The sequence below is a fragment of the Hydractinia symbiolongicarpus genome, chromosome 8 (genome assembly GCF_029227915.1).
Source record: "Hydractinia symbiolongicarpus strain clone_291-10 chromosome 8, HSymV2.1, whole genome shotgun sequence".
Lineage (NCBI taxonomy): Eukaryota > Metazoa > Cnidaria > Hydrozoa > Anthoathecata > Hydractiniidae > Hydractinia > Hydractinia symbiolongicarpus.
This window is the reverse complement of record NC_079882.1, coordinates 9,989,274-10,000,000: the sequence shown is the minus strand read 5'-3', so window position 1 is coordinate 10,000,000 and position 10,727 is coordinate 9,989,274. Positions and strand designations below refer to the sequence as shown.

Sequence of the window (10,727 nt, the reverse complement as noted above, 5' to 3'; positions counted from 1 at the left end):
CATCTTTTATCTTTTCTGACCCCGGGACGATCGCCGTCTCGGGGTCAGAAAAGGTACAAGATGCCCTGAGGACGAGGTTGAGCAGAACGGTTATTTTAAAAAAAGATGAATGGTCAACTTTTTAAATTGCAGGGCAGATTTGACTCAAAATCCTGAAGGATATTTTAGCCGGCTGTCTCTAATGCAAACTGGAAGGGCTATTTGCCCAAAAAATGCTGACATCAGTATAAAATTGCTAAATTTTTTGTTTTTAGCATTCTGCCAACTATGTAAAGAAGCAAGTAAAGACGGTACCTCAGTGCCTTATTTACCCGAACTAACAGTCTTCGTATTTTTTAGTTTATTCATGAGTGACTACCCTGTCTTAAAAATTGTAAATTTGAAATGGTCAAACGAACTGCGAGCAATCGAGTAATTCCATACAGATCCTGAAACAAGTTCCGCTTTGATACGGTTGAATAGCTTAAAGAACAAAGCATGTCTTAAACGTTATGCTAGATGGCAAGCTTGTGAAGAAATCAGTGCAAATTTAACAAGCAAGTTCGCCATTTCTTTATTTTCACATTCTTTGTTACAGCATTGGAAATAAAGCGAGGCCAACCGCTTAAAATATTTTGCAACTTTACTCCGTGAGATATCGGGAATTAACCAAAAAACTACAACTTTTTCGGAACGAAATACATTATTTACTGACAAGAAATTATACGTTGAGTCTCAAAAAAAATACGTTCCAAAATGTCGACGAAACTCAGCAAAGTCAAATCCTCCCTATTTACTATCTCTGTAAAGGCGAAAGTCCACTATGTTTTTAGCACGTCGGCTGATGACTCGCGCATCACAGTGCTTTTTTATTGTGTCACATTTAGAAAGCGCTTTTATTCGTTCGTATTAAAAGTCAAATTTCGATTTTGAAGTTTTTATGAGCGCTACAGTGAGTACTGACGTAACTACATAAATTAAACCAATGAATTAAGCCAAAATAAATGTTTTAATCGCCACCATTTTGAATTTGTTCACGTATTTCCGTTTCCAGTAGACAATGTGCTGCTCGTACGCATGACCGCGCAGCGCTAAGCACGTCGTGCTGTGCGATCAAAGTGGACTTTTACCTTTATTTAAGCGAAAATGTTTTTTAAGAGAATCGAATTACATTTTTCAACAAAAAATAATCTGTGGTATCATAGGTAAACTAATGCAAATTATTCCCAACAATCAGACTGAGAGAAAAATACTACTGATTAAAAACACAAAATGACTGGGTTAATAAAATTCACCATTAAATACACCAGGTGGAATATAAATAGTAACTGACCTAAAATGTAGGGGCGTATAAAAGTTGCAAGCATGATAGCTTGACGATGACATGTTACGTTTCACATTCTGTTAGTCGTACAGCATGTCGTTATTTTAATCGATCTTGACGGTAGAATATATCTTCCTCACAAACAAGCTAGTTCCCACGTAACCGAACGTTCCTAAAATAAATAGTTATATAAAAATATTACGAAGCTATATCTTGTGTTTCTTTAGAAAGACTTTTGCAGCAGAAGATTTTCTTTTCTCTTTCAAAACCTTTTAATTTACCAATCGTGAAAATTAGTTGCGCGAATTCCATCATACAAGATCAGTCATGGGTGGGAAAAGAGAAAACCTCAAACGATACATGCCACTAACTACGCATGGGGTGCCAAAACTACATAAATATGGGCAGCAATAACCCGCTGGCGAGAGGAGAATTTACACACAAAAAAGGTTTTTAGACTCATATGATTCGACTTACCACATATTATTCCTAGCGCCAAACTAAACAGCGCCATGTAACCGAAATAAAACACAGTTTGAAATAATCCATACATCCTAAAAATAACAAAAGGAGGAGTTTGATCCATAAGATCATCATTACTAGATTAACTCCGAGGAGGAGGTTCATCACTATAGTTAACGGTTTGAAGTCTAGGAATTTTGACTTACTTTGTTTTGAAAAAGAAATAATAAAAAGAATAAATATAAACATATAGAGCAGTGGATGCAGCAGAAAGGAAACTCGTCCATTGCCTAAAAAAACAAGTAATTAATTATTAATTTCAGACATTTACATTCGAAGTTAGATGTTACCTAGCAACTCTAGATTGTAGTATGAAGGTTGCTACAGGCAACTATTATGTCTGATGAACACGTGTTCTAAAAAAACAAAATTCATACCATCGGTAATCCTCCGCATTGAGTAGGAAATAGGAGCAAACGATAGTGACGCATACAGTGACGATCGTCAAGATGGCGAACACCAGTAACATAAAACCATATACATAATAAATCTTGTAAGCCCAAAACGAGGTGAAAATAAAATACATTTCAATGAATATTGAACCGAATGGCAAAATACCACCAAGCAAAACAATCACACTGGGTTCCATAAACCATTTCTTTTCAGGGATAGGTCTTGCTACTGGATTCACACGACATGGGTTGTTAGGCTGACCGTATATGTTTCGTCCAAGAACAGTCCCTACTAATGTTAGGGGTAGGATGACAAACAGACAGATACTGGTGATGGCAACCATTGTGCCAAATGGTATTGCTCTCGACGCACCATAGTACATCGCAATGAAGTTCACAAAAAATGTTGAACCGCACACCAAACCAGGAAGTAAAAACGCACTAACGGCCATTTGCCGAATCCATTCTTTACCTAAGAGTAAAAAAATAAAATATGAATCGCCACAAAAGCTTTTTAGAGCATAAAACCATTACAGTATGATATTCCAACGTACACAGTGCCTAACATTAACAGTACTGAGAACTTATCCTGGCAAATTTTAATTCAAAAAACTCAATCAAGTAAAAGTGAACCAATATTTATAAGAAAAGATCTCATTTCAATCACACCAAAAACTTACCTCCAAGTCTGGAGTACAAACTGCCACCAAAGAACCCATTCACAGGACTTGTAGCAGCGTAAACAAAAATAATAGTACTCATGATGGAGCCACGTCTGAAATAAAAATATTAGCACGTGTCAAAGTAAACAGGTAAAAATGTTAGGTATAGCAACACCCATACAAGTTCGCTACCACTTACCCCATGTAGAGATCTCCCATGATGACTAAAATTATGACGATGACGGTTACAGCGACTAAATGGTACCCACAACCAATCAGTGAAGATAGAAACGTTGGCAGTGCTGGCATGCGAAAAACATCTCCGTGTACCTGCTTCCAGCCATATTCATCACCCAAATCTCGCTCCTGACAAAACAAAAAACAATGTTATATACTGCAGCTTTCCTACTCGTGGGGTGCAATGATATACACATAAAATACAGAGCAGTATAAATATTGTGCATTGAAAAGTTAAATACCATATCATCAAGATCGTCTTCTTTACTGTATCTTGCATAATCTTTTCTCAATGTTCTCATTAAAATCATGCTAACTAACCCGACCAAGAAAATAACCATCATAAATGAGTTGAAGATGGAAAACCAATGAATCTAAGGTTAAAATATTGTGAAATATATTTTCAAGTTTTCTTCTTGTTTTATATATACACATTTAAAAAAAAAAGAAATTGTTGGAGAAATTGATGTTTCCACTGTAATCATGATTAGTGTAGGTGTTGTTGCAAGAGAAAATCCATGCGAAATCCACTGAACAGGCAGAAAAAGCCCACGTTATGTTGAAAATGACTTACCCTATGTTGGAAAAAACCTGGATCTAAATATTTGTCATATCTGTCAGCAAATTTCACAGTAGATGGTTTCCAATGGACCTGCAACAATAAAGATACCCACGTAGAATAAAATCCAATAAATGAATTTACCTGCTAAGCAACAATCCCTTCTAATACACAACATTTCAAAAACTCCAAACAATCCATACATACATGTACAAAATGTGTTAAAATTACAGCTTTTCCATCATCACCAAAAAATGTCAGCAAAATTTCAAGAATTGCACTTTCTTTCTTTTTAAATTTTATGCTTTGAATTTAAAAGAATTCTCAGCAACATTAAAATTGCTGTGTATGAATTTCTAAACCATCTGACCTTGGGTAGTGATGTTTTGACAGCGTTATTGTTACTGTCTCCTTAATTTTTAGTGTGTACTAATAAACCTCCTTCTCCAGCAGAGATCAATAATAAAACTCTTTAAAACATTAGAATCTGAAATCTTGGCACTTTGTCAAATTTCAGGTGAGGATTTCGAAAATTAAGTATATTAAAAAAAAAATAAGAAAATGCTGTGCCACATGAAAGAAAACTACTACTGTGGAATGGGTTAATGGTTAAACCTAAAAGAAAGTCATGAACAAACCTCGTATGTAAACGGAATTTCTGAGCCCTTCGTTAACTTCACTTTATGTTCACTGGTCAGATTCACTTCCACAATCTAAAATATTTAAAAATCCATCATAAAAACACAACTGCAACTATATTATAAGAACACAAAAGCAAATGCTACCACAGTAAATTCTCTTTTGTTAAATATCTCTCGCAAGTGTATGAGTTAGAAAATCCATGGCATTTCTTAACATCACTTAAAATTACTTACCATGTTGTCATTGTAACCAATCTCAAACTTTTTATGCGTCCATAAAAATAAGTCTTCTCCATGTTCACCTACTTCACCAACTATACCTGAATATTTATTTTTACGAAAGTCAGTACAAAAGCAGAAGCAAAATTTAAGTACCATCTTAAGGGAATTAATTTTTGTGAATTTCGCAAGCTTGTGTCAATTTCACAAAAATAAGTTCCCGCAAAACTATTAACAAACTTGCTATTCGCAAAATTCACGAAAATTAATTCCAGCATAATTTAAATATTTTTTCCTTTTTGAAAAATTATTTACATTAATTTTTTTTCCTGATTCACCTAAAACTACATAATAATATATGTAAATTTCAACTTCAGCAGTCTTTATTTAATGTCTCCAACATAAACACTCTTGAAAAATGGTATAAATTGAGAAACAAAATCCCTTTTTCACAAAATTCGCAAAATTAAATTCTTGCAAAATATTAGAACATGTTAAACTACGTAAAAATAAGTTCTCAAGAAAATTTAAATTTATTTTCAAAAAGCTTCTTTTTTCCAAGATAATAACAGAAGGCATAAAACTGTGTAGTATGAAATGTATGTTGTTTTAGAAACTAAAGTTGAAGTATTTTAAGCATGCTTTCGGGTCAACTGTCTGGCATAGACATGAAACGTAAATAATGGGTAACAGTTAAAAAAAACTTACCCCAAATTGGCAGATCATCTATAAAATAACAAAATGAAAAAGTTAGATTGTTGAGATTTTGACATGACAATGCAAACATTGTTAGAAAATGCAAACATAGCAGACAACTGAGCACTTACCAATATACATTTGATACCAATAACGATTCTTTAAGGCATATGCAAATGCTTCGTAATCTTGTTCATTTAATTGCACCGAACAGAATTTTGTCAGTGGGGTTTCCTCTGAAAAATTATGTCAAATACAAATATAATTTTTGTGTCTACATCATTCCTATAAATAATAGTTACAAAAAACAAGGTTCTTACTTTTGAAAATAACATCTAAGCCACTAAACTCTAGTTCAACTCCTTGGAGTGCTTCACCTAACGTTTCATGATAATGGCTGATGGTTTTCTTGTCACCTTTACAGAAAGGCAAGGAGTAATATTCATATGTCTCTTGTCTATTGTGATATGGACCAACTGTGTTCATCCAAATAATGACTTCCTCATCAACTGTATACTAAAAGGAAAGCTTGAGTGATCATCATCTCTTATAATAAAACGACTATGTCTGTCCATCTGTGACAAGCTAAGTGGGTGTGTCCATTTTTCATTAATGTAGCCAAAAAAATTATGTCTTATTTGTTAACTGCCCAGACTTTACAGCCAACCATTCATTTAATAAGATTAGTATATCCATTGCATTGCACTTTTAATTTTAAGGATAAATAACTTAGAAACAGCTAGAAATAACTGACGTCATCTCCTGCATGGGTTAAGTAGGGACTACCTAAACCAATTTTATGTCCAATTCTTAAAGCTTGGTCAATGAACTAGTTTTGAAACTGATGGGTTGATGACGTCATCAACAAACCTTTAAAACCTCAAAGTCTCTGCAACCATTCATCAAATGAACATTTTATTAATCAGAGTTTTAAGCCCTATACAATGGAAGTAACTGTAAAACAAATTTCTAAAATTGTTTGTTAAAAGCACATGATCCTAGCAAGACGTCAATACATTACAATGATGTTGGAATCATTATAAATTATGTAAAATCACCCATCACCACTCTGATAAATGATCTCCATTTAGCATTTAATCATGAAAATTGAAATGTACTGTGGGTTTTGCTTCCAAATGGAACTATACTTGTAAATGCTTTACATATTTTAATTATCATATCAACTCTATACAACAGAATCAAATGTCAACTAGCTCCTCCGAAAAAATAAATATTTTACACCGCCTCATTGTTTCACATTTTATACAAATTGAAAAGATCATTGATCGTTTCAAGATCGTATCAATAGCTTAAATCCCTCACCCATTAGGGAAAGATATATTTTTAAAAAATTCCACAATTTACTAGGACAGCATAGCCAAATTGAGGCCATTTCTTGAATAAAACTATGCCACATAAAGCACCGGCTAAAAAAATTACGAGTGCTATGGTGTGCGAAAAATCACACTCGTAAGCAAAATTTACAAGTGCAATGTGAATATCTGCAAGTGTGATTCACACTTAACTATTTTTTGTTTACCACAACGTTATATGTTATTTAAGCTGTATAGAAATGAATTTTGTGAAACGTATATTAACCATGAGTGCAAAGTTGAAATAACGTTGATGTGTTGGCGCTATATGTTTTTGGCATTAAATATTTTTTTAGAAATTTTTTATTTCTCTTTTTTAAAAAGATTTTTTAAACTTTATTCAACATGTTTTTTCTTTGGTATTACATCACAAGAACATTCGTCCAAAAGCTGTATTAAGGTACAGGACACCTAACCTCTCCCATGTTCTGGTTAATTTAACTTGCATGGAGGCGCACTCTTCTCACAGTATTCTCTGTGTCGATGAAGGTCGGACTGACTTGTGGCATTGTTCCTAATGGTCTTCCATCTTTCAATCGAGACTCAGTGTAATGCACGAGCAGAGCATAAGAGCATGAAGGAAAGAGGCCGACTTTAATGTTCTCTATACTTTTTAAACAATATCAATCACGGAGAAATGAATGTTACATAATCAGCGTAATAGCCCTTTTCATTACTCTATAATATTTTAGAAAAAGAAAAAATTCACGAGTGCAATAAAAAGCACTCGTAAATTTTTTCGAGTGTGCGGGCGAGTGCGCGTGCGATCACACTCGTTTCAAGGAATGGCCTGCAAGTTATGCTAATTTGTTGTTTTTTCTGATTGTATTTCCTCATTTTCTTTCATGCACACCTCCTAATAACTTCTCTACCTAACAAAAGTTTATATATACACCAAAAAACCGTGAATTCTAAATCTAAAAAGACCTTTTCTTTTGGTATATTGAATGTGGTTCACATTCACAACAGTTGACACATTACAAAAACTTCAATTTGCAACACAAGCAATGGACAATCATATGCCATGCTCCCCTGCAAAATTTTAACCCAAGTTTTCGAAAACACACGTAAATTTCCCCTAAAATGTCAACAACCCTTGTAAAATACGAATTTACAAAAAAAAAGTCCCTTTGGTATTTTACATGCAGACTCACAAAAGTTTACTGAGAAATGTCAAAAACAAAACCATAAAAATAATTTTAAGAAAATTATTCCACTTGTTATATTGCATGTTGTTCCCTTCCTTGTTGATTTACATGAAATGTGAGAAAAATTACATAAAATCATTAAATTATTATGAAACATTGTGTGGTGTGTTACATCTTCTATAATTCCTGCTCAAAAAAGATACTTAAAAGTAAAACTAAGGTAGCAATAGACAGCTAAATAAAAGTAATAACAAGATAACTTAGCTATGAGAGCTTAAAGCTAACATTAGCTACAATCGCTAAGACAGCCAGTTAAATATAAACTGGAGAGTTATAGCTAGCTGCTAGGTATATAGGTCGCTAGCTACTTTAGTGAAACAATATAAAGAAAAAGCATCAAGTATCTGATGGCTATATAAACTAGGAATCTAACTGATCCTACAACAATAGTAATGTAAAAATTATAACATTGCAGTTTAACTCAAGAAATCAAGGTTTTCCATTTGGCCAGAGAATTTGTTTGGTAGCTAACAGCTTAGCATAGCAAATTAAATTTTAGGATAAATACATCAATTACACACTAGGGGACACAATATGCAAAAAAATAATCTAATATGTTAAGTTTTTTATGAGAACAAACACGGTAAAATACATAAAAATTAAGAATTTAAGACTTCAAAATGGCTTCTTTCTAGGAATGTGAGTCTGCTTGACAATTTATTTACATAAAAAGGAACATGTATAGCTCTAGGTTAGCTACTTTTTCTGGTTTCTAATCTTGTGTAAATTCTAATTCAAACTCTCTGCTTTTAACTTTTACTTCTCTAATTCCAACTTTACATTATTACTTCTAACTCCACTTTCAAAATAAATTCTCTTTTCTACCTCTACATTTATTTATTTAAAAATATTTATACCGGATAGGTCGTTTCAGTTTATATACATAATGTTTACATATATATTTACAAGTGTAAAATAACTGCATTCCAAACGAGTCCTGTCAAAGAAAGAATAAAACAATAATTTTAAAAGCAAAAATACATGATAGAAAATAGTATAATACCATAAATTTTCCAAACTATGCTGGAAACTAGTTAGAAGTTAGAGATAAAAAGTTAAAAAAGTTAAAAGCTGAAATTATCTAATTTCTTTAAAAACACATTCTCGTTATTTTAGTAAAGGATGTCTCTTGACTAACTATTGTAAATATGTGCACCTTGACAGAAAAAAACACTTTGTGCTTTCTTAGTTTTCACCTTTGGTAACTTTATTGAGTGTTTATTATTTCTCGTTGTTTTGGAGTGTGACATCAGTTCAAAGTAATTGTCCATAGGCGATGGAAGTTTTGTTGTAATTGAACTTTATTGACAAAGTTTGTTTGTGATACCATCACAATTTATCTACCATTATGTTTCCTGTCAAATGTACAGGGCTTTTGGAATACAATGCTTAAAGTCCTGCTGTTAATAAACTGTTAATGAACACTAGGAAAAGCATGTTTAGCTCATGGAATTCTTGTTTTCATAGACAAAGTAATGTTGTCACTCTGTGTAAGATAAAGCACCACTGAAAATAGTATGATTTTTTCAAGTTTTTAAAATGAATGAAATTGGGCACTGAAAAAGGGCACTGAAGCTTTTATGTTGTTTCTTCAATTTTTTGATTATCATTTAAGACATATATATACTTTTCACCCACTTTAAAAAAATAAACACAATTCACCTTGCATTTTAAAGACCAGTTTTCATATTATTATAAGAGATCTCAACGGTGACATTAGTATGCTCTAGCATCAAGTCGTATAAGCTTGCTGGGTGGGCAAGTTTGTCACTTACAAAATTAAGACTTCTAGGAACAGCTAACACTTTTTGTTGTTTAGTGTTGTTTAACTGTCCCGTATTTTTTATTTCCATTTTTACTAATCATATTTAATCAATTTAAACAATATGGCAAACTTACACATAACCTGGTGAATTTATGAGTCTTCAACAGGGTAGATCACCCCTGCAATTCGTTTAGTAAAAAAAAACACAATAGTATAGGCATATGGCATTTTAGGTAAGTTTTACTGAAATGTTGGCAAACTTATACGACTTGATACTATGTCATCACAGTCCCAATATATACTTGTGCACGCATCTAAGTGATTACGTAATGCTCAATGCGCGCGCAGAAATGGAGGTGAAATTGTAAACAAACTAATCTGAAAAGTTACCTCCATTTCTGTGTGCGCAGGAAAAACATGGCACTATGATTGAGTGTATTAAGGCCAAAGATTATGTTTAACACATTTTATTTCTATGGACATTTAGATAAAAGGCAAAAAGGAAGGTTAGCTATAGCTATATGTTTTTTAAATCAATAAACAGTTTACCATGATGATGAGGTATAACTGTCATTATTATACATAATGGCTGGTGGACACTATAGCCAGCTACGCTGTAACTAATAGTACCGAAAAAACTTACTTTGTGGTCGTGTTCATCTAACTTTACAGGTGAGACAAGCAGTAATGTGGATATGATGATTGGATATAATGAAATCATGTTCGGCTGATAAATTAAATAAATTTTAAAAGTACTTGATTGTCTAATAGTAAAAAAGAATCCACGTTTTAATTGACTGCCTACATGTCCAGTTTATCGTTGAGATCTCACTGGCAGAGGAGGGTCTAGAAACGGGACACTCCGTCGCTGAGCTTAAACAGGGTAGTCCACGTCAATTTTTATACGGTCCTTGTTTTGCTAATTGCGCCGGTCAGCGGTCGAGATACATCATTTCCCAGAAGCTCGTACAACCTATATCCCAGGACTTTTTTAGAGAATACATGTTTTGTATTACATTGGTTGAAAAACGACTTTTTGAAACAGTTCCAGATATTTTAAAATTATTTTTTTAACTAACATTATAGTCGATATGCTTAATTCTCATCCTTTGATTAAAAAATTCACTTTTTAGTAGTCAAGTTTTTCAGA

General features: G+C 33.1%; 1 protein-coding gene across 1 annotated transcript; it reads right to left on the bottom strand.

Annotated features, from left to right (window-relative positions):
- Nucleotides 1-663: 663 nt before the first annotated feature.
- Nucleotides 664-10,428, bottom strand: LOC130655518 (transmembrane 9 superfamily member 3-like). The gene is made up of 14 exons (XM_057458287.1): nucleotides 10,221-10,428; nucleotides 5,552-5,747; nucleotides 5,363-5,467; nucleotides 5,244-5,261; nucleotides 4,551-4,636; nucleotides 4,314-4,388; nucleotides 3,691-3,768; nucleotides 3,359-3,490; nucleotides 3,079-3,245; nucleotides 2,898-2,992; nucleotides 2,203-2,689; nucleotides 1,972-2,055; nucleotides 1,781-1,857; nucleotides 664-1,475 (listed from the first exon to the last, which is right to left on the bottom strand). Exons 1-14 carry the CDS (start codon nucleotides 10,296-10,298, stop codon nucleotides 1,408-1,410), a joined length of 1,746 nt encoding a protein of 581 aa, XP_057314270.1. The 5' UTR covers nucleotides 10,299-10,428; the 3' UTR covers nucleotides 664-1,407.
- Between the last annotated feature and the right edge of the window lie 299 nt (nucleotides 10,429-10,727).

Excerpts from the sequence above, each read along its gene's own strand:
- LOC130655518 (XM_057458287.1), bottom strand. The coding sequence starts at position 10,298 with ATGATTTCATTATATCCAATCATCATATCCACATTACTGCTTGTCTCA. Across the intron at positions 2,056-2,202 it reads AATGCGGAGGATTACCGATG|GCAATGGACGAGTTTCCTTT; the intron begins GTATGAATTTTG and ends TTGTTTTTTTAG. Across the intron at positions 1,858-1,971 it reads TATTTCTTTTTCAAAACAAA|GATGTATGGATTATTTCAAA; the intron begins GTAAGTCAAAAT and ends TGTTATTTTTAG.